Source organism: Carcharhinus amblyrhynchos, chromosome 2 (genome assembly GCF_965287045.1).
Source record: "Carcharhinus amblyrhynchos chromosome 2, sCarAmb.v2.hapA, whole genome shotgun sequence".
NCBI lineage: Eukaryota > Metazoa > Chordata > Chondrichthyes > Carcharhiniformes > Carcharhinidae > Carcharhinus > Carcharhinus amblyrhynchos.
The window spans coordinates 112654585-112679526 of NC_137325.1; the positions used below are offsets into that span (position 1 = coordinate 112654585).

The following is a 24942-nucleotide window of genomic DNA, read 5'->3' on the forward strand; positions in this document are numbered from 1 at the left end:
CTCGTGGCTTGTGCTACCAAATAAACCTGTTGGACTCTATGTTGTGAGACTTCTTACTCTGTTTATCCCAGTCCAACGCCAGCATCTCCACATCAACATGTAACCACACATCTCCAACAGCTGAAAAATAATCACTACAGTGGAAGCAAAAGAGTTCAGCCAGCAAGTGTCAGGTCAAAACATGATCACCTTTATTGTCAAGTATTTATGTAATCTCAGTTATAGATGTCGCAGAGTGGCTGCAGGACAATCTGGAGGGGGAAGGTGAACGCCAGCTGTCGTAATGCATGTAGGCACCAACGATGTAGCTAAAAAATGGGATGAGGTCCTACAACCTGACTGTAGGAGTTAGGAGTTAAACTAAAATTAGGGCCTCAAAGGTAGTAATCTCAGGATTGCTACCAGTGTCACGTGTTAGAATAGGAATGTCAGTACAGCTAAGAGAAATACGTGGCTTGAGAAATGGTGCAAGAGGAAGGGATTCAAATTCCGAGGGCACTGGAACCGGTTCTGGGGGAGGTAGGACCAGTACAAATCGGATGGTCTGTACCTGGGCAGGACTGGAACCAATGTTCCAGGGGGAGTGTTTGTTGGTGCTGTTAGGGAGAGTTTAAACTAATGTGCCAGGGAGATGGGATTCAATGCAAGAAGTCAGAGGGAAGTAAAGTGGGGACGGAAACAAAAGGTAGTAAGGGGAAAGGTGGAAGGCAGAGAAACCAAAGACAAAAATCACAAAAGGCCTATAGTACAGAGTACAGAGACAGTGAAGAACTCAGTGAATGGGTCCAGTAAGGCTAAGGGAAATAAAACACAGGGAGAGTGTACATAACATGACAGGACAGGTGATCTGAGAAAGCAGGGCAGAGAGCAAGGGAAGTCTGGATTAAACTGAAAGAAGATCCATACAGAAGAATCAACAGAAAAGGCTCAGAATATTCTGGAAGATGCCAAGCCTGGTTATAATTTAAAGTGATTAAAATTCTTTTTTTTGTTAATAAGTGGGAATTATATTTATCTGATCAGCATTCCATTAGAATCATATTTTATTTGGTTTGTTAGTAGTTTAGTTGACTTGTTCACTGTTAGATAAATAAATTGTTACTTGTTAATTTTAGAGAGAGTGTCAGGGAGTTATTTATTTCAATGCAAGAGCCCTGACAGGCAAAGTAGATGAACTCAGGGCATGGATGGGTATATGGGACTGGGATATTACAGCTATTACTGAAACATGGTTAAGGGAGGAGCAGGACTGGCAACTCAATGTTCCAGGGTACAGATGCTATAAGAAAGATAGAACAGGAGGTAAGAAAGGAGAGGGAGTTGCGTTTTTTGATTAGGGAGAACACCACGGCAGTACTGAGAGGGGAGATATCCAAGAGTTTGTCCACTGAGTCTATATGACTGGAACTGAGAAATAAGGAGGGAGAAGTGACTTTGATAGAATTCACTACAGGCCCCCAAATACTCAGCGGGAAATTGAGGAGCAAATATGTAAGGAGATTACAGATAGCTCCAAGAAAAATAGGGTGGTAAAAATAGGGGACTTTATCTTTTCCAATATTGACTGGGGCAGCCACAGTATTAGGGGGCTTGGATGGAGGGAAATTTGTCGAGTGTATTGTTATGAAGCAGAGGTGGATCCCCCCTCTGAGAACCTCTAACCACTCAAAGAGGAGTCCCTCGCCTCAATCTGTAAAAGTGAGTGTGAATTGGTAAGATCTGCTCTTCAGCAACTTTTAGTGGTTAAATCAAAATAACTCCCTGACACTCTCTCTAAAATCAACAAGTAACAATTTATTATCTAACAGTGAACAAGTTAACTAAACTGTTAACGAACCAAATAAAATATGATTCTAATGGAATGCTGATCAGATAAATATAATTCCCACTTATTAACAAAAAAAGAATTTTAATCACTCTAAATTATAACCAGACTTGGCATCTTCCAGAATATTCTGAGTCTTTTCTGTTGATTCTTCTGTTTGGATCTTCTTTCTTCTTGCGTGCCTTTTCTACCGAGATGGTGTTTTAAGACATAAATGAAGCTGTGAGCTGGCAGTTCTCTCTTACTCTAGAACTGAACTAACAGTTGTTACTCTGACAAATGACAGTGCTCTCTCTTCCTCTGTTGCACTGCCCTCTTCCTTTTATACCTGTGATGATATATCAATACGCCTCACAATATGATTGGTCCTAGGTTGCCAAAACCAGAAAATTCAAAAGGTCCTTGGTATCTAAGTGCCTGATTCAAATTTGATTGACTGAATTTTAAAAAATTCCAAAGCCTGTTTGTTGTCTTGGCAACAATGTTGCCTGGCCCTTCAGTACAAATGTTTCCTTGATCTGTGATCAAGGAGAAAATAGCGAAGCATCTTGAGGAGAATTGTTTGGTAGAGCAGATGCAGCACGGTTTCGTTAAGGGGAAGTCGTGTCCGACAAATTTACTGGAGTTCTATGAGGATGTGTCTAGGGCGGTGGATACAGGAGAGCCGGTGGATGTGGTCTTTCTTGATTTTCAGAAGGCGTTTGACGAGGTGCCTCACAAGAGGTTATTGCAGAAGGTAAAGGGGCATGGAGTTGGGGGTAGGGTGTAAACGTGGATAGAGGATTGGCTGTCAAATAGGAGGCAGAGAGTGGGGGTCAACGGGTGCTATTCAGATTGGTGGTTGGTGACAAGTGGAGTGCCCCAGGGGTCGGTGCTGGGGCCTCAGCTATTCACCATTTATATAGATGATCTGGAGGAGGGAACTGAGTGTATGGTGTCGAAATTTGCTGATGACACCAAGATTGGTGGAACGGCAAATTGTGCGGAGGGTGTGGAGAGTCTGCAAAAGGATCTAGATAGGCTGGGCGAATGGGCCAGGAACTGGCAAATGGAATTTAATGTTGGCAAATGTGAGGTTGTCCACTTTGGTAGGAATAATGGTAGGAAGGACTATTACTTACGTGGCGAAAAACTGCAGCATGCGACGGTGCAGAGGGACCTCGGGGTCCTTGTGCATGAGTCGCAAAAACCCAGCCTGCAGGTGCAGCAGGTGGTCAGGAAGGCAAATGGGATGCTGGCCTTCATAGCGAGGGGGATTGAATATAAAAGTAGGGAGGTCTTGCTGCAGCTGTACAGGGCGCCGGTGAGGCCGCAGCTGGAGTACTGTGTGCACTTACGCAAGGATATTTTGGCCTTGGAGGGAGTGCAGAGGAGGTTCACTAGTCTGATACCGGAGTTGAGGGGGTTGAACTATGAGGAGAGGCTGAATAAACTAGGCTTGTACTCGTTAGAGTTTAGAAGAATGAGGGGAGATCTCATTGAGACGTATAAGATGTTGAATGGGATGGATAGGATAGAGGTGGAGAGGCTTTTCCCGCTCAGAAAGGACAGTAGGACTAGAGGGCACAGCCTCAGGATAAAGGGGGGGCGGTTTAGAATGCAGTTGAGGAGGAACTTCTTCACTCAAAGGGTGGTGAATCTCTGGAATTCTCTGCCCGTTGAAGTGGTGGAGGCTGCCTCGCTCAATATTTTTAAGATGCGGGTTGATAGGTTTTTGATAGACAAGGGGATTAGTAGGGAGGTCTTGCTGCAGCTGTATAGGGCATTGGTGAGGCCGCAGCTGGAGTACTGTGTGCAGTTTTGGGCGCCGCACCTGCGCAAGGATATTTTGGCCCTGGAGGGAGTGCAGAGGAGGTTTACTAGGCTGATACCGGAGTTGAGGGGATTGAGCTATGAGGAGAGGCTGAATAAACTGGGCTTGTACTCGTTAGAGTTTAGAAGAATGAGGGGAGATCTCATTGAGACGTATAAGATGATGAATGGGATGGATAGGATAGAGGTGGAGAGACTCTTCCCGCTCAAAAAAGACAGTAGGACTAGGGGGCACAGCCTCAAGATAAAGGGGAGGCGGTTTAGAACGGAGTTGAGGAGGAACTTCTTCACTCAAAGGGTGGTGAATCTCTGGAATTCTCTGCCCGTTGAAGTGGTGGAGGCTGCCTCGCTAAATATTTTTAAGAAGCGGGTTGATGGGTTCTTGATAAGAGAGGGGATTAAGGGTTATGGGGAGAGGGCGGGAAAGTGGAACTGAGCTACCACAGATCAGCCATGATCTTATTGAATGGCGGGGCAGGCTCGAAGGGCTAGATGGCCTACTCCTGCTCCTATTTCTTATGTTCTTATGTTCTTATGTTATGGGGAGAGGGCGGGAATGTGGAACTGAGCCACGACAGATCAGCCATGATCTTATTGAATGGCGGGGCAGGCTCGAGGGGCTAGATGGCCTACTCCTGCTCCTATTTCTTATGTTCTTATGTTCTTTTGTTCCATCTGAGGTCTCTGTATGTACTTGCATTTTTTTTAAACTTTTTAAGCACAGTGAAAGCACCAACTTTTAAAGGGGGAATGCAATGCTTTACCTAGCATTTTACAATTTTACAAACACCAATATGCAATTAATCTATTCAAGTTTGCAACAGTATGCAGGAGGAATTTCTCATTCACTATGTAGATGGCCCAAGAAAAAGGTGGCAAAACTTAATCTCCTCTTGGGAAATAAGGTAGGGCAGGTATCAGAAATATTAGTGAGAGTTCACTTTGGGACCAGTGACAATAATTCCATTAATTTTAAGATAGTTATGGAGAATGATAGGTCTGGCCTGAAAGTTAAAATTCTAAATTGGGGTGAGGCCAATTTTGATGGTATTAGACAGGAACTTTCAAAAGTCGATTGAAGGAATCTGTTGGCAGGCAAAAGGATGTCTGGTAAGTGGGAGGCTTTCAAAAATGTGTTAACCAGGGTTTAAGGTAAACATGTTCCTTTTGGAATAAAGGGCAAAGCTGGTAGAAGTAGGGAACCCTGGATGACTCGGGATACTGAGGCCCTGGTTGAAAAGAAGAAGGAGACATATGACATGCATAGGTAGCTGGGATCAAGTGGAGCTCTGGAAGGGTACAGAGGTTGTCGGAGTAAAGTTAAGAAAGAAATCAGAAGGGCAAAAAGTGAACATTAGATTGCTTTGGCAAATAAGGTAAAGGAGAATCCAAACAGCTTCTACAAATTCATAAGGGGCAAAAGAGTAACTAGGGACAGAGTAGGGCCTCTTAAGGATCAACAAGATCATCTACGTGTGAACCCACAAGAGATGAGCAAGATTCTAAAAGAATAATTCTCATCAGTATTTACAATTGAGAAAGTCCTCGATGTTAGGAAACTTGGGGAAATAAATAGTGATGTCTTGAGAAGTGCACATATTACAGAGAAGGAGGTGTTGGAAGTCTTAAAGCTCGTCAAGATAGGTAAATCCCCAGGACCTGATGAAATGTATCCCAGAACATTGTGAGAGGCTAGGGAGGAAATTGCAGGTCCCTAGCAGAGTTACTTAAATCATGAAGATTGGAGGGTAGCAAATCTTGTGCGTTTGTTTATGAAGGACTGCAGGGAAAAGCCAGGAAACTACAGGCTAGTGAGCCTAACGTCTCTGGCGGGTCTATCGTGAGAGACAGAATCTACAGGCATTTTGAGAGGTAAGGACTGACTATGGGCAGTCAACATGGCTTTGTGAGTGAAAAATCATGTCTCATGAATTTGATTTGAGTTTTTTGAAGGGGTAATCAAGAAGGTAGCTGAGGGCAGTGTAGTTGATGCTGTCTATATGGACTTCAGCAAGGCCTTTGATAAGAACATAAGAACATAAGAAATAGGAGCAGGAGTAGGCCATCCAGCCCTTAGAGCCTGCCCCGCCATTCAATAAGATCATGGCTGATCTGTCGTGGCTCAGTTCCACATCACGCCCTCTCCCCACAACCCTTAATCCCCTCGATTATCAAAAACCTATCAACCCGCGTCTTAAAAATATTTAGCGAGGCAGCCTCCACCACTTCAACGGGCAGAGAATTCCAGAGATTCATCACCCTTTGAGTGAGGAAGTTCCTCCTCAACTCCGTTCTAAACCGCGCCCCCCCCCCCTTTATCTTGAGGCTGTGCCCCCTAGTCTTACTGTCCTTTCTGAGCGGGAAGAGTCTCTCCACCTCTATCTTATCCATCCCATTCATCATCTTATATGTCTCAATGAGATCTCCCCTCATTCTTCTAAACTCTAACAAGTACAAGCCTAGTTTATTCAGCCACTCCTCATAGCTCAACCCCCTCAACTCCGGTATCAGCCTAGTAAACCTCCTCTGCACTCCCTCCAAGGCCAAAATATCCTTGCGTAAGTGCGGCGACCAAAACTGCACACAGTACTCCAGCTGCGGCCTCACCAGCGCCCTATACAGCTGCAGCAAGACCTCCCTACTTTTATATTCAATCCCCCTCGCTATGAAGGCCAGCATCCCATTCGCCTTCCTGACCACCTGCTGCACCTGCAGGCTGGGTTTTTGCGACTCATGCACAAGGACCCCGAGGTCCCTCTGCACCGTCGCCTGCTGCAGTTTTTCGCCACGTAAGTAATAGTCCTTCCTACCATTATTCCTACCAAAGTGGACCACCTCGCACTTGCCAACATTAAATTCCATTTGCCAATTCCTGGCCCATTCGCCCAGCCTATCTAGATCCTTCTGCAGACTCTCCACACCCTCCGTGCAATTTGCTGTTCCACCAATCTTGGTGTCATCAGCAAATTTCGACACCATACACTCGGTTCCCTCCTCCAGATCATCTATATAAATGGTAAATAGCTGAGGCCCCAGCACCGACCCCTGGGGCACTCCACTAGTTACCAACCGCCAATCCGAATAGCACCCATTAACCCCCACTCTCTGCCTCCTATTTGACAACCAACCCTCTATCCACGCTAACACCCTACCCCCAACTCCATGCCCCCTGACCTTCTGCAATAACCTCTTGTGAGGTACCTTGTCAAACGCCTTCTGAAAATCAAGAAAGACCACATCCACCGGCTCTCCTCTATCCACCGCCCTAGACACATCCTCATAGAACTCCAATAAATTTGTCAGACATGATTTCCCCTTAACGAAACCGTGCTGTGTCTGCTCTATCAAGCAATTCCCCTCAAGATGCCTCGCTATTTCCTCCTTGATGACGGATTCTAACATTTTACCTACAACAGACGTTAAACTAACCGGCCTATAATTCCCTGCCTTTTGCCTGGCACCCTTCTTAAACAACGGTGTAACATTAGCCGTTTTCCAATCTTCCGGCACTTCCCCGGAATCCAGCGACGTTTGGAAAACAACCACCAAGGCATCCACTATCACCTCCGCCATTTCTTTCAGAACCCTGGGATGCATTCCATCCGGTCCTGGGGACTTGTCCACAATCAGCCCCTCCAGTCTGTCGAGCACCGCCTCTCTAGTAACAATAATGTCATTGAGACCCTCCAGTCCTACCACCTTTCCATCGCTAACACCTGGCAAATTATCACGTCCTCCTCCGTGAAGACCGAAACAAAAACGTTATTCAAGACCTCAGCCATTTCCCCATCCCCTACCACTAAATCCCCTGCCCCATAAATTCAAACCCATTCCTCCCACACCAATGCATAAGGTTAAATCTCACAGGATCCAGGGTGAGGTAACTAATTGGATACAAAACTGGCTTGGCAACAGAAGACAGGGGGTGGTTGCAGAAGGTTGTTTTTCAAACTGGAGACCTATGACCAACAGTGTGCTTCAGTGATCAGTGCTGGGTCCACTGTTATTTGTTATTTATATTAATGATTTGGATGAGAATGTATGGAGCATGGTTAGTAAGTTTGCAGATGACACCAAGATGGTGGCATAGTGGACAGTGAAGAATGTTATCTAGGATTGCAACCAGATCTTGATCAATTGGCTAGTGGGCCGATGAATGGCAGAAGGAGTTTAATTTCGACAAATGTGAGGTGATGCATTTTGGTAGATCGAATTGGGGCAGGACCTACTCAATTAATGATAGGGCTTCAGGGAGAGTTTTAGAACAAAGAGATCTCAGAACACAGGTACACAGCTCCTTGAAAGTGGAGTCACACGTGAACAGAGTGGCGAAGAAGGCATTTGGCATGCTTGGTTTCATTGGTCAGAACACTGAATCTGGAAGTTGGGGCGTCTTGTTGAAGTTGTGCAAGATATTAGTTAGACCACACTTGGAATACAATGTACATTTCTGGTTACCCTATTATGAAAACAATATTATTAAAATTAGAAAGACTGCAGAAAAGATTTACTAGCTTGTTACTGGAATTTGATGGTTTGAGTTATAAGGGGACACTGGATAGACTGGGACTTTTTTCTCTGCAGCGTAGTCGGCTTGGGGTGATCTTATAGAGGTCTATAAAATAATGAGGGGCATAGATAAGATTGATAGTCAACATCTTTCCCAAAGATAGGGGAGTCTAAAACTCAAGGGCATAGGTTTAAGGTGAGAGGAGCGAGATACAAAAGGGTCCAGAAGGCAATTTTTTCACAGACAGGGTGGTGAATTTCTGGACTTACTGCTGCCAGAGGCAGCAGTAGTGACAGGTACAATTTTGTCTTTTAAAAAGCATTTAGACAGTTGCAAGGGTAAAATGGGTATAGAGGGATATGGGCCAAATGCAGGCATTTGGGACTTCCCAAGCGGCATAGACAATTTGGGCTAAAGGACTATTTCCATGTTGTAAACCTCTATGACTCTAGAGTCTATGACTCTAGCCAGCAGTGGCAATGATGTCAGAGGCATAGACCAACAGTACATCTTTTTTTAGTAAATACTTATTTTGCATCATTATTTTGCAATGGTAATACAAATGGAATAAAGAGCTCCTTGTCCTATTTTCTATATTACATATCATCATCTTTATGACCTTCGACACAAAATCAATTTTGACAAGTGATGAACAGTTTTATGCTATAGTTTTGCCTACTATTAACTGAAATAAAACTTCACGTAGGCCATTTAGAAACAACATAAGGAACTGCATACTATTAGTATTTTTACATAAGCTTCATACAAAACATCAACGTACTAATCCACTATGCTATTTATTCTAGCCACCTCCCCGCTCCAACATCCCACGTTTTTAGGGTTATTGCAGAAGGTCGAGGGACATGGAGTTGGGGGTAGGGTGTTAGCGTGGATAGAGGATTGGTTGTCAAATAGGAGGCAGAGAGTGGGGGTCAACGGGTGCTATTCGGGTTGGCGGATGGTGACTAGTGGAGTACCCCAGGGGTCGGTGCTGGGGCCTCAGCTTTTTACCATTTATATAGATGATCTGGAGGAGGGAACCGAGTGTAGGGTGTCGAAATTTGCTGATGACACCAAAATTGGTGGAACGGCAAATTGTGCGGAGGGTGTGGAGAGTCTGCAGAAGGATCTAGATAGGCTGGGCAAATGGGCTAGGAAATGGCAAATGGAATTTAATGTTGGCAAGTGTGAGGTGGTCCACTTTGGTAGGAATAATGGTAGGAAGGACTATTACTTACGGGGTGAAAAACTGCAGCAGGCGACGGTGCAGAGGGACCTCGGGGTCCTTGTGCATGAGTCACAAAAACCCAGCTTGCAGGTGCAGCATGTGGTCAGGAAGGCGAATGGGATGCTGGCCTTCATAGTGAGGGGGATTGAATATAAAAGTAGGGAGGTCTTGCTGCAGCTGTATAGGGCATTGGTGAGGCCGCAGCTGGAGTACTGTGTGCAGTTTTGGGCGCCGCACCTGCGCAAAGATATTTTGGCCTTGGAGGGAGTGCAGAGGAGGTTTACTAGGCTAATACCGGAGTTGAGGGGGTTGAGCTATGAGGAGAGGCTGAATAAACTAGGCTTGTACTCGTTAGAGTTTAGAAGAATGAGGGGAGATCTCATTGAGACGTATAAGATGATGAATGGGATGGATAGGATAGAGGTGGAGAGACTCTTCCCACTCAGAAAGGACAGTAGGACTAGGGGGCACAGCCTCAAGATAAGGGGGGGGGTGCGGTTTAGAACGGAGTTGAGGAGGAACTTCTTCACTCAAAGGGTGGTGAACCTCTGGAATTCTCTGCCCATTGAAGTGGTGGAGGCTGCCTCGCTAAATATTTTTAAGACGCGGGTTGATGGGTTTTTGATAAGAGAGGGGATTAAGGGTTATGGGGAGAGGGCGGGAATGTGGAACTGAGCCACGACAGATCAGCCATGATCTTATTGAATGGCGGGGCAGGCTCGAAGGGCTAGATGGCCTACTCCTGCTCCTATTTCTTATTTTCTTATGTTCTTATAAACCCAAAATAAATTAAAAACAATCATCTACAGAGGGCAAATTCATCAATTTAAGTTATTGGTCTACATTGTCCCTGAAGATTCAAATAGTTTCATGTAAATGCATACGCATACACAGATGTCTGAACAAGTGCGTACAGGTAGAGAGTTTTTTTGGAACGATGCTGGTGTTCTGTACAATTTGATGAGATCAGTCACTGTAAAAAGGTACTTCTTTCTTTTTGGTGACATGGGGAAATAAAAATAAGTTATCTACTAATTCACTTGCCCTTCTATTGATCAAGATTTCATACCATAAACCTTTCATCACAACAAAGTTTCAGCCCTTAACTTCTATTCACTCACTGAGCACAAACCCTCAAATTGAGATTTACAGCTAACAGTTCCAACACCATTGAGAAATCTAATCTCAATACTTTTACTTCAGATAGTGAATAGGATTTAGACTCATATATTCCTCCTGCACACTGAACTTTATCTTGACTCATATCCTATCCAAAGATCAAATTTTCAACCCTCACACCTACTTGTCCCTGAACCCTTAAAGCTGAATAGCTCAACAGCTGTCCCTTGTAGGCTAACACAACATATTTTCATTTTTTCTCTGACAGCAACATCTTTCATCCCATTTCCCGACCACACATTCCCTACTCTCCAATGGGTGTACTTCTCTTTCTGGCTGGCTGTTCAATACCTCAACTTTCTGCCAATTTGAATTCTCTTTTCATATGTTCACATCCTCTCTTCTTCCCTTTCCATTTGTCACTCCCTTCTACTGCCTTTTCCCTATTCCCTCCCCATCAGCCATTTTTCCTTCTTCTCCATGAGTTCCTGTTGCCCTCACTTAACTTTAAAGAAATGAATTAATCTAGACCTCCGTGGAATACCGCTCAAGACTGATGAATTAAACAAGATAATTATTTTAATTTTGAAGCTTAAATGCAGATCAGAGACGAAGAAACCAATTAACTTAATCATAATCATGTTAGTTTGAACGGTCAGCAAGATGACAAACATTACTAAGTCTAATAATTTACTACTATTTGCTTCATGTTGCATATCTATATATTTATATATGTATAAAGAGAGAGTGAGAGCATGCAAGATATTAAATACACACACACAAATAACACTATAAAGGTTTAAGATAATGCTTGGAGTATAACCTTAAGACTGGAAATAACAATGCTTTTGTAAATTGTATGATGCTACTCCTTGTCTGAAGATGATGAATGAGTTAAGCAAAGCAATTTTTAAAATTATTACACTCCTGCTTCTTAAATAGTCCAGGGACTATTTTTAAATATTCTCAAAGGTTGTTTTTTTCACATTTATTTGCCTCACATCCGATCCAATATTCTGGGTTGTAGATACCATGTTGCATACAAACTAGGCTATACATCTAATGTGATTAGGCACTAGCATCTCTCTTCCCACCATCTGAGAAGCAGCTTTATCTATACTCCAAACTTTGTCACCAGTATGTAGAAATAACCTCATAAATGGACTGATGCAAAAACCTGTTGGGCCTGGAAGATCCACAAAGGCTCTTTAGCAGCTTAGCGGAAATCTAAGAAATAGACTCAAGTAACCATTTGTGCCATTCATCTGGTATTTTCACCTGAATTATAGTCTGAAATCTTTCCATCCTAACGAGCTTCATAAACTAAAGAATCTGTCAAGTTGATTATTTTTAGTAAGAAACAGTTTAATTATTCAGCGCACATCTCAGTAGAATATAAAAGGTACTTTTATCACCCCACCTAATCTAACTTGGTTCATAACTTAACCCCACCCAGTGATTTGAAGGTGATAATATAAATATACTCCTCATCAATGCACCAAATATCACTAAATTCTCAAAATTTGCCTTTAAATTTATTTTGGAATGCTATATGTCATCAGATGCCAAGAGCTATTAATAAGTCATACTGATTTTTCACACATATGCAATGGCAAATAATGCATACCCATTTAAAAAAAGTCATGCTTTTTCTTAGACAATAACAGAAGTCATCAGCAGAACTTTTTAGTCATTGTTATGATCTAGGTCAAGATCAGTATCTTTTTAAGAAATTGGAAAACTCCATTATTAACTGAAAGAATGAAGCCAGAAGATTCCATGGTTGAAACAAAAGAATGCTTACTATACAAGAGTCAAATAAAACAAAAACTACTTTTATCCTGGGTAAACATCTACATAATAATACCTAGAAGCAACATAAGTAAACATGAATTAACAGACTAATTAGGATCAACTATAAACTATAAATTACATATTAAACAGCAGGTACCACTAAGACAAATCTTACAAATTGACTCTCAACAGTTGAGTCAGCACATATATCAAAGTCAGTCACAGGGTCTTTCAAAACTCTGTTGTCCTCTCGAAGAATTTCAGCTCCTCTTCTTCTAGGATTTAGCCAGATCTGCAGCCAACAACCAACATGGGCATGGTCTGGACTCACCTGACGAAGGGGCAGCACTCCGAAAGCCAGCACCTTTTGCTACCAAATAAACCTGTTGGACTATAACCTGGTGTTGTGAGACTTCTTACTGTGTTTACCCCAGTACAATGGCGGCATCTCCACACCTTGAGTAAGTTCATCAATATTATCTTCAAGTAATGGAAATAGCTATGCCAACTGTATATTTGACTATTCTCAGTTTCTGGATGGCCTTGGCCTTCTTCAGCCTGCCTGCAACACACCACTGGGATCAGCATCTGAGCTCTGAAGGCTGTGTATCTTTTCATATGATTTCAACCTATTCCAGTCTTCCCAGAAATTGTGGTTTCCAATCTCAGTTTTAGTCTTAATTTCCATATAAACTATAAAGGTCAGTTTCCTTTATTAGTTTCTCTTTACAATTAGCATCTGTCTCCTCAATACAAACTTTGAAACAACAGATTCCATCATATCATAAGTTAATCAATAAATTCAACCATATTAAACTAAAAGCAATTACACATAATATACATTCATTGCACTAATCCTGTTGGTTAGGGACAAAATTGTTTTAGTCAACACGCGCCCAAGGATTCGGTAAGCAATTGACTGAGAAAGTGAATATTTATTGTAAAGTAAATTTTGTGCATCAGCATATCTGTTTTAACTGAACAATTAATTCATGAATGGTTGAAAATGAATTAATGGTTGAAATTAATACTGCAGCATGATAGTGGAACTAGCTTCTTACCCTCACCATACAAACACAAATTATACTGGAGTACTCATAGCAGTATATAAACAGAAATTAAATGTGATCATTACCTGCAGATAAAAATCTCGGAGATAAGAATTGTGGTCATTAATCCTGTTATATAGCTCAAAGGATTGCTGCTCCATTTTCTTTCCATAGTCTGCTTTTAGGAGCAGTATTTGGGATTGTACAGTTCTCTTAAGTGTGGCAATTTCCTGAATAAGACACAAAATATTAATCATATTGCAACAATCATTTATTGCATTAATGCAACATAATACAGAAAAAGGAGGTTTATGATGATACTAGGCAGAGAATACAAAGAAATACCAGGTGGATTAACAGGACAGAAAGAAACTGGAAAAAGGAATCATTATGGCCGATTTTATCATATGGCACGAAAATGTGGTAAAGTTGTGTGTGAGGCCATTAACGCGATCCACATGTTGGGGGGGGGAGGTTGCTGATCATTGTCTGGTGGTGGGAAGGGGGTGCTGATTGTTGTCTGGTGGGGAGGAAGCCTGATCGTTGACTGGTGGGGGAGAGGGCTGATCGTTGACTGCTGGTGGGGGGAAGGCTGAATGTTGTCTGGTGGGGAGGGAGGAGGAGTTGGGTCAGATGTTCCTCTGGGGAGGTGGGGGGGGTGAGTGAGGCTAGACCATTCTCTGGGGGTGGAGGGGAGGGGGCGTGAGGAGTGAGGCCAGATTGTTGTTTTGGGGGAGGGAGGCAGTGGAGGTGAGTGAGGCAGACCATTCTCTTGGGGGGAGGTGCAGGAGGAGTGAGGCCAGATCATTCTCTGAGGAGGGGGGTGAGGAGGGAGGCAGGTAAGATGTATTTCTGCTGGAGTGGGGACGGAGGCCCGATCACTCACTGGGGAGGGGGGGTGGGGGTGGGGCAGATTGATCTCTGGTAGGGGGTTGCATGGGGTCCGCTGCCACTCTGCAGGCGATCGGTACGGGGTGAGGTGGTAGGGGGTCATGATCGGTCTGGGGAGTGGAGGGGTGAGTGGATGGGGGTGGGGGGGGGTCAGTGATGTCTGTGGGCAGCGGAGCGGTGTGCGGATAAGGGGGACAGTGATGTGTGTGTGCCCCATTGTTCCCGTTTTTTGCTTCCGGGCCGCTTTCTGCAGCTCGGAGCAACCTGACACGGGCACGCTTTTTCAAATTTTTTCTAACTGCGCATGCACAGTTCAGAGCTCCGATTGTTTCACATACAGTGAAAAATATTGTTTCTTGCACACTATACAGACAAAACATACCGTTCATTGAGAAGGAAACGAGAGAGTGCACAATGTAGTGTTACTGTCAAAGCTAGGTATAGAGAACAATCAACTTAATGCAAGGTAAGTCCATTCAAAAGTCTGACAGCAGCAAGGAAGAAGATGTTCTTGAGTCGGTTGGTACGTGACCTCAGACTTTTGTATCTTTTTCCTGAAGGAAGGTGGTGGAAGAGAGAATGTCCAGGTGCGTGGGGTCCTTAATTATGCTGGCTGTTTTGCCGAGGCAGCAGGAAGTGTAGACAGAGTCAATGGATGTGAGGCTGGTTTGCGTGATGGATCGGGCTACATTCACTACCTTTTGTAGTTCCTTGCTGTCTTGGGCAGAGCAGGAGCCATACCAAGCTGTGATACAACCAGAAGGAATGCTTTCTATGGTGCATCTGTAAAAATTGGTGAGAGTTGTAGCTGACATGCCTAATTTCCTTAGTCTTCTGAGAAAGTAGAGGTGTTGGTGGGCTTTCTTAACTATAGTGTCAGCATGAAGGGACCAGGACAGGTTATTGGTGATCTGGACACCTAAAAACCTGAAGCTCTCAACCCATTCTACTTCATCCCATCAACATAGACAGGGGCATGTTCTCCTTTATGCTTCCTGAAGTCAATGGCAATCTTCTTCATTTTGACATTGAGGGAGAAATTTTTGTCATTGCACCAGTTCATCAAATTCTCTATCTCATTCCCGTACTCTATCTTGTCATTGTTTGAGATCCGATCCTCTATGTTGTCAGCAAACTTCAAAATCTAATTGGAGGGGAATTTGGCAACACAGTCATAGGTGTATAAGAACTATAGTAGGGGTTTGGGAACACAGCCTTGTGGGGCACCGGTGTTGAGGATGATCGTGGAGGAGGGGTTGGTGCCTATCATTACTGATTGAGGCCCATGAGTCAGGAAGTTCAGGGTTCAGTCACAGATAGGGGTGCTGAGGCCCAGGCCATGGAGTTTGGAGTTGAGTTTTGTGGCAATAATTGTGTTGAATGCTGAGCTGTAGTCAATAAATACAAATCTGACATAGGTGTCCGTGTTATCTTGGTGTTTCAGGGTTGAGTACAGGGCCAGGGAAATGGCGTCTGCTGTGGACCTGTTGCGGTGGTACGCAAACTATAGTGAATCCAGGTAGTCTGGGAGGCTGGAATTGATTCGTGCCATGACTAATCTTTCGAAGCATTTCATAATGATGGATGTTAGAGCCACCGGCCGATAGTCATTAAAGCACGCTGCTTGGTTTTTCTTAGGTACTGGGATGATGATTGTCTTCTTGAAGCAGATGGGGACCTCAGATTGTTGCAAAGAGAGGTTGAAGATGTCTGTGAATACCCCCGCCAGCTGATCTGCACAAGATCTAAGTGTACATCTGGGTACCCCATCCAGGCCGGTTGCTTTCCATGGTTTGACTTTTGAGAAAGCTGGTCTGACATCTGCAATGGTGACCCCAGATACAAATTCATCCAAGGCTTCTAGAGTGGAGGGCACGCCCTCGTTGATCTCTTGCTCAAAACGGGCATAGAATGCATTGAGCTCATAAGGGAGAGGTGCTTGGAGCCGGCGATTTTATATGCCTTCATTTTGTAGCCTTTTATGTCTTGCAGACCTTGCCATAGTTGGCAGAGGTCGGTGTGGCTAGCCTGGGACTCTAAATTGGTCTGGTATTGTCTTTTGGCATCTTTGATGGACTCCTTTAGATCATATCTGGCTTTCTTGTATAGGTCTGTGTCGCCTGACCTGAACGACTCAGACCTGGACTTCAGCAAGCAGTGCATATCCCTGTTCATCCATGGTTTCCAGTTGGGGAACACACGGATTTGCTTCTTTGACACACAGTCTTCTACACACTTACTAATGAAGTCAGTTACTGTAGTGGCATATTCATTCTGGTTAGTCACAGAGTTTTTAAATATTGACCAGTCCACTGACTCCAAGCAGCCCCACAGGAGATCATCCGTTTCCTCAGATCAACACTGCACAACTTTCTTTGATGGATTCTCCTGCTACGCAATTAAACGTGTGATTGAAAGAGTGGTGTAGGAAACTGGGACACACTCCAATTAAACGAGGTAGGGACCAGTGTCCTGGTGAATTGAATGACTAGGGCAGTAGATAAAGCTTCAAACTAATAAAGCCGCAGGTGGGAAGATTCGGGAAAAGGAAAATTCAAAACCAGTAAAGGAAATGTTGAGACTCTGGGGCAAAGCAGCATATTGGTTGAAAATAAGCAGAGTGGGTCAGGATGGAACAGTGAAGATAATGGGGCATTAGTGAAGAAGGCAGCATCAGAGAAAATTGGAAAAAAAGACCAATGCTAGAGATCAAGGAAGGAATTTTCCCCACAAAATTATGAGTGTCGAATTCATGTAAAAACTGGAATAAATCCTGCCGTTTTTTTCAGTGGGAGTTTCAAAATGAATCTGCCATGCTCTATGCATTGATGTGATTCATGCAAAATATCAGGGGGTGGGATCTATTCAAGCTGGGGAAGGTGGCAGCATAGTGCTAAGTGGGTCACTGAGCATGCCATACACTGACCCATCAGCACTAAGATCTGTCACCCTCCCCCGTAAGTCCCGATCTCCCTGCCTCCCCACCTGCAGCGCCGACCCTTCCCCCTCCCGGCAGGCTGACACCAACTCCCACCCCAATGCCCAGTCCTGATCGCTGATTTCCATCTCTCTATTACTGGTTACGGGACCTCCCTGCCAATCTCCCCCCTAAAAGGCCCAGCCCCCATTAGGCCTGCCCCCTCTGGCCCTGGCCTCTAGGCACTGCCAATGCTTGGTGGGCAGCGCCAATGTGCCCCTTGGGCAGTGCCAGAGCGGCCAGGCTCACACTGCTAGGCCGGCAATGCCCAGGGGGCACCCCCCCTTAACTCTGATCCTTTGGGGGACTTTAATGACCTTCCTGAACTCCAACGGGTCACGCTGTTAGCTCCCCTAGCAGGGAGCTATTGTAAACCCTGCTGGAGTGAAATAATCATGGCAGAGGGAAGAAGCTAATCCAATGTAAATTACATTGAAATGAATATTTAAATATTTATGCAGCCCCATGCCAATTTCTGGTGCTGAGCTGACAGTGCCAGAAATCCAGTGCCTTGAGACTCGCGGAGGCTGTGGTGTGCAGCGAGGAGCCTGCAAAATGGCCTCTGTTTGAATCTCCCAGCAAGTGTAGTGGGCTGGGAGAATAAATAATAAACGAATAACAGATAGTGTTACAATTTCCGTGCAGACTGATTGAGAAATCTGAACATCTAGTGAACAATGGAAATGTGTGAAAATTTCATGTTTTAGAACTTTTATTGTATCGAATAACTAACAATATTGAGTAAGGAGTTTTATTCTTTTGTAGCAACTTAGACTTTCAACGAAGTAAACGGTTTCTTTATATTTATCACGGATTGCACTCTCCACAGAATTGTTGCAGTTCTCATCACAAATGATTCACAAATGTTCCAGGCTTCCAATGAGCTGCTTCCTTTTCACTTTCCCAGCTAGGCAACCTCCAATCCCAGTCTCTTCTCACTGCGAGGGTTACACATAGATCTCATTCTTTAGGTTCAAGATAGACAAGTATTCTAGCCTTCTATCCCTTCTCATGAACTCAGTCTTCAACCTGAGGACAGAGTCTACCCACATTCTTTGTGGTTGATGAGAGAGTCAGCATTTTTCTACTTAAGTAGCAGGCCTTAAGTAGTTCTGTCCCTTGCTTACTACTTTTCAAAACCCTGTTCCTTCTTCTCAATAAAATAATAAGCCTTCCTCAAATCTCTAAGAAATGAAACACTCAGGCTTACTGTAAGGCAGACCTCAGAACAGGTCACATGATTCCTTTCATCTACCATACACTTAAATCTAGCGTCCCAAAAAACACTATTTTATAAACCAAAGAGATCTAGTCCTAAAACAAAACAACCTTATGGTTGTCACATTAGAAATTAGTATGTTTGATTTATTACCATCATGGAAACATGGTTGCAAAGTGACCAACCTAACATTTAGAAGAAATAGTCAAAATAGAAAAAGTTGTGGTAGCCTTGATAATAAAGGATTAATTAAAGTAAGTAGTTCCATAATTCAAGAGGTAGAATCAGTTTGAGTGGAAATAAACACAGAAATGAGGAAATATTGGTCAGAGTTATAATCGGTCACCTAACAGGAGCTATTGTGTTGGGCAGAGTATAAATCAGGAAAATAGAGGCACATGTTAGATATAAGATTTTAATCTTTATGTGGATGGGCAAACCAAATTTGCAGTAATAGTGTGGATGAATTGTTCATGGAATATATATGCAAGATAGTCTTCTAGATCAGTATGTCAAGGGACTAACTAGGAACAGGCTATTTTGGGTATTCTATTACACAATAAGAAAGGGTTAATTAATAATCTTGTAGTAACGAGACCTCCAAAGAACAGTAGCCATAATAGATTAAATTTTAAATTGAGTTTGGAAGTGATTTAGTCAAGTCCGAAACTGGCATCTTAAATCTAATCAAAATAAATTATATATGTTTGAAGGCCGAGCTGGGAATGACAAAAGCTTTTACATGTCAAGTGATTAATCTCTTGTAAAAACAAAAAGCTTTGATTCAGACCCCACAAAGACAGCTAATGATTTTAAACTGTCAATCAAACTGTGAACTCAAGAACTCCCTGCTGAGTTAGTGTTTGAAACTCAGCCAAGCATCCACAATGACATAAAGCTCTATTAAAACTGCATGACCAGATGCTACACTTTTTTTTACAAAGTAATGCCTGTCAACCAAAGCAGTCAAAGAGATCTTTTATAAACTGTCACTGACAAGCCAAGCTTTTTTTACCTTTTAAAGAGCAGAGTGCTTTAATAAAACTCCAGATAGTGAAAGGTAAACAGACTTTATCTACTCTCCTATTGTCTAGTCCATAAGTTCATGACTCCCATATTTCAAGTTAAGACCCATGCAATAACCTAAATAGATTCGAGATGAATTCAGTATGGAGCTCAAACTTCCCTACTTGGGTTTCCCTCCTGTGTGATTCCTACTGGCAAAAACTGGATGTCAGAAATGGAGTCTTTCCAACTCCACAAAAACTTGGCCCACAATTTCAGAATAAGAGGTCAATAAGGTCAAAGATTGTGAATCTTTGGAATTATCTTCTGTGCGAACTATAGATGCTCAATCAGTCAGTAATTCAAGGCCAAAATCAATTGACTGAGAGGACTAAGGAAATGGGGATAGTATGGTAACAGAAACTTGCACTTAATAAAATACCTCAAGGCACTGTACAAACACTATCAAACAAAGGCTGATAGTGCAGGGAGGTGGGAAATATAGAACATAGAACACCACAGCACAAACAGGCCCTTCGGCCCACGAGTTGCGCTGATCACATCAACACCTATCTATAACCCCCAATCCCATAAAACCCCATATACTCATCCAGAAGTCTTTTAAAAGACCCCAGCGAGTTCGCCTCCACCACCACTGACGGCAGCCGATTCCATTCACTCACCACCCTCTGAGTGAAAAACTTACCCCTAACATCACTTCTGTACTTTCCTCCCCGCACCTTAAACCTGTGTCCTCTCGTAGCGACCATTTCAACCCGGGGAAATAGCCTCTGAGAATCCACCCTATCTATTCCTCTCAACATTTTATAAACCTCTATCAGGTCGCCTCTCAACCTACGTCTCTCCAGGGAAAAGAGACCCAGTTCCCTCAACCTAACTTCATAAGGCATGCCTCCCAGTCCAGGCAACATCCTTGTAAATCTCCTCTGTACCCTTTCAATAGCTTCTACGTCTTTCCTATAGTGAGGCGACCAGAACTGTGCACAGTACTCCAAATGAGGCCTGACAAGGGTCTTATAAAGTTGCAGCATTACCTCCCGACTCCTAAACTCAATCCCTCGATTTATGAAGGCCAGTACACCATACGCCTTCTTGACCACCTCTTCCACCTGCGAGGCCGATTTAAGAGTCCTGTGGACCCGGACCCCAAGATCCTTCTGCTCCTCAACACTACCAAGACTCCTGCCCTTGATAGTGTACTCATTCATCCCGTTGGTTCTGCTAAAATGGACCAATGAAATGGATCAGCTGTAATCTTATTGAACGGACAATTGGTCTATTCCTGTTTACATTTCATTTGCTATATTCTAATACTGTGAGTCATTACATAGCACCAATCAATTGAATAGTTACCAACTTTGTGGCAATCTTACACGCAACACTATTACCAAATGGTGAATTATCTGAACACATTAATTTAAGTGTGTCCAAGTATACAAAGAAAATCACTGAGATCTCCATTGTTTATAATGATTTCTATATGCTCAAATCTAGCAAACAGTTTTGCACTCCACTACATATTGTTTTCTAAGTCTTCTAAAATTATCTTGTACTTAATGAACAAATCAATCATTCACCTTTTATGAGTAATCGCCTTCTTCAACCACTGGGGATCATAGAAACATAGAAAATAGAAGCAGCAATAGGTCATTTGGCTCTTTAAGCTTGTTCCATCATTCAACATGATTACGGCCGATCCACTAAGCCAACACCACACTCAGCATTCTCCCTATATCTTTTTGACACCTTTAGAGCCTAGAAATCTATCCATTCCCTTCGTAAATACACTCTGTTCAGCCTCCACAGCTTTCTGCACTGGAGAATTCCACAGGTTCACCATCCTCTGGGTGAGGAAATTCCTCCTCATTTCAGTCCTAAATGGTCTACCCATATTCAGAGATTGTGAACCCTTGTTCCAGATCCCTCAGCCAGAGGAAACAGCCTCCCTGCGTCTACTGTGCCCAGCACTTAGAATTTTATACATTTCAATCAGATCACCTCTCATTCTTCTAAACTCCAGTGAATACAGTCCCAGTTGACCCAATCTCTCCACGTATGACAATCCTACCATCCCCGGAACATTCTGATGTACTTTTGCTGCACTCCCTCTGCAGCAAGTATACCATTTCTTAGATAAGGAGATGAAAATTGCACAGAATACAGCTGTAGAAAGACATCATTGCTCCTGTACTCAGGTCCTCTTGCAATGAAGGCCAACATAACATTTACTTTCCCAATTGCTTGCTGTTCTTGCACGTTTGCACTAGCGTATTAGGATACCTTTGTACACCAACACTGCCAACCTATCACCATTTTAATAATATTTTGCTCTTCTGTTTCTCCATCCAAAGTTTAATAACAAATGGTAACAACATTATAATTTAAGGTAGCATTACAGCTGGACGGGAAGATTCCAGAATGGAACACTGTCTCAAAATATCATAACCTTAACTTTTTTCAGAAAACGTAGAGGAAGAGTCACAGAACAATTAATCAGTTTTTAACATAGGATATAGGAGCAGAATTTAGCCATTCGGCCCACTGAGTCTGCTCCACCATTCGATCATGGCTGATATGCTCCTCATCTTCATTTTCCTGCCTTTTCCGATAACCCTTCAACCCATTACCAATCAAAATTCTGTCTAACTCATCCTTAAATTTAGTCACTGTCTCAGCATCCATCGCACTTTGAAGTAGTGAATTCCAAGACTTCACAACCCTTTGGGAGAAGTAGTTTCTCTTCGACTCTCTTTTAAATTTGCTTATCATAGGACCATGATCTTTCGTCCTGCAATGCCCCACATCCACTCCACATCTACTTTATCCATACCTTTTATTATCTTATACACCTCAATTTGATCTCTCCTTTTCTAAATTCCAGACAGTATAGGTCTAAACTGTTCAATCTCTTTTCTTATGACATATTTTAAACATAAAAGTTTGACAATAATATAGTATTCTTTTCCTCTCCTCTTAGATTCACACGGGCATACAGATAAGATTCCACTCTGAAACCAAATGGCGAAAGCCACTCAACTGACCTTTTATGGATTTCTTCTTGCAAACCTTCCAGATGATTATCTCATGGATGTTTCCAAACACCACTCCCAAAAAGTCACATTGTGAAACAATGCTTTCCATTTCATTAAGAATCCGCTTGAGGTTTTCCAACAATCCTGTAAATAAAGCTTCCTCACCACTATTTTAATACGGAATCCAGCACCAGGTTTTCCTTCCAGGTTATTTTTGCCTTGGATTGCAACATGCATCCAAATTTACACAAAATTCAGGTATTCAGTCTCCAATAGAATATCATAGCTTCAAAAACCTGAAATATGGGCCGTGATTCTTCCAAAAGTGCTGAATTGGTGGGAGAATTGTTCTAAATCCTGACTGTTCTGTCAGTTTAGCTTCTCAGCTGAATCTCCGCACTCTGCGCACTACAGAGGTCCCAGTCGGGAATCTCATTAAAAACCTTGGGGAGGGCGGAGGAGGTGCCTATTCACGCTGGAGTTTGACAGTTCTGGAAAACTGCGCATGCACAGTGGTCCCGGTCTGTCTGACTCCCCATTTGCTGGCCAGCCCAAAACTTGCAGCGCTGCCCCTCTAGCCCCTGCCTCCCCCCCAACCACCCAGTTGCAGCCCCCACAACAATTCCCAGGCCAGCCCTAGCACCCCCCCCCCCCATCCTGGAGCGCCCCAATGTGCAGTCCACCCCCCACCACTCCCCCACCCCCAGCAGTGGCAATGCCCCCGTCCCCCCACCCACTCCCTCACCCCCAGCAGTGGCACCTCCCCCATCCCCGGCCCCAACAGACCCCTGATCTGGCTGGCAAATATTCGCTGGCTCCGGGAGGTGCGCATGCGCAAATCCCTGTTTAAGGCTGCAGACATGCGTCTCCCACCACAACCCAACAGAAAAGTTGAGGGTCACAAAGGGAGAATTGCAGCCATGATTTCTTCAGATTTGTGGCTTGTTTGCAGCCAACCTCACTAGTTCTTCTCTTCCCAGGTCCAACTTTAACTTCTATGAACTTTAACTTTTCCTGTTCCAAAGGCAGTTCCTCTTTCTTCTTTCTCGCTTCAATATTTCTGGAGCTTCTTTTTCAATACCTGGTTTTGAGAACTAACAGACCTTTAGGTCCTCTTGAAGTTGCTTTCATTCACATTACTCCATTGTATGGCTTTCCTGTTTCTCGTAATGCTGAGAGTTGTACATTCTCTCCCTTCCTCGGTCAACCTCCATGAATTCAGCTAAAACTCCACTCAAAAAGTCTTCCTACCCTAAAGGTGTCCCTGGTTAGACCATAAGACATAGGAGCAGAATTAGGCCAACCAGCCCATCGAGTCTGCTCCAACATTCAATCATGGCTGATACTTTTCTCATCCCCATTCTCCTGCCTTTTCCCCATAACCCTTGAACTCCTTATTAATCAAGAAGCTATCGATCTCTGTCTAAGACACTCAATGACCTGGCCTCCACAGCCTTCTGCGGCAAAGTGTTCCACAGAATCACCACTCTTTGGCTGAAGAAATTCCTCTTCATCTCTGTTTTAAAGGATCGTTCTTTTAGCCTGAGGTTTTGCCCTCTGGTTCTAGTTTTTCCTACTAGTAAAAACATCCTTTCACATTCCACTCTATCCAGGCCTCGCAGTATGCTATAAGTTTCAATAAGATTCCCCCCTCATCCTTCAAAATTCCAGAGTACAGAATCAGAGTCCTCAACCGTTCCTCATATGACAAGCCCTTCATTCCAGTGATCATTTCTGTGAATCTCCTCTAGAACTTTTCCAAGGCCAGCACATTAGTAACAGCTCATTATTTCTCCAATTCATGTTTACTTTTTATGTCATAAACCTTTCTAAGCACATTAGAAGCAGTCTGAGCTGGCCAAAAACCCCATACAATAAACATCTTTGTCTAACATGAATCTAATGAGTTTTACGCTTCTTACACAGAACGACTAAATTAAACTAACAACTCTATACGTTATTTCAAATATTTAACAATACAAATATAGCTCAACAAAAACTCTCTCTGCTTTCTGAACAACAAACACAATGGAAAACAATTTGGACTTATTTTCTGTGTGCAATTGTATAGAAATTGTATTTCATCTAAGAATTATCTACCTTGTGGTACTCCACTATTAGTGAAGTCATGGGTTCCTCATGCTCTTTTTAAACAGTTTCAAAACTTGTGCCATTTTCAGAGAGGGTGTAAGTGTACACATATCACTAATACCCAAAGAACAAAGAACAGTACAGCACAAGAACAGGCCTTTTGGCCACCAAATCTGTGCTGACACAGATGCCTCTCTAATTTAATGTTTTCTTGCTTCCATGTGGTCCATAACGCTCTATTTCCTGCCGACTCATATATCGATCCAGATGCCTTCTGTTAAAAAATCTGCTTTCACTACCTCCTCCAGCAGTATGTTCCAGGCATTCACCATGCTCTGTGTGGAAACTTGTCCCTTACATCTCTTTTAA

The 24942-nt window shown here is 43.2% G+C and overlaps 1 protein-coding gene across 1 annotated transcript in view; it reads right to left on the reverse strand.

The window, feature by feature from the left end:
* Positions 1-24942, reverse strand: part of c2h10orf67 (chromosome 2 C10orf67 homolog) — a 201626-nt gene that overhangs the window by 168608 nt on the left and 8076 nt on the right. The window contains exon 3 of the mRNA XM_080214695.1: positions 13424-13567. Within this exon, the coding sequence (XP_080070821.1) occupies positions 13424-13567 (144 nt within the window). The remainder of the gene's footprint in view (positions 1-13423; positions 13568-24942) is intronic.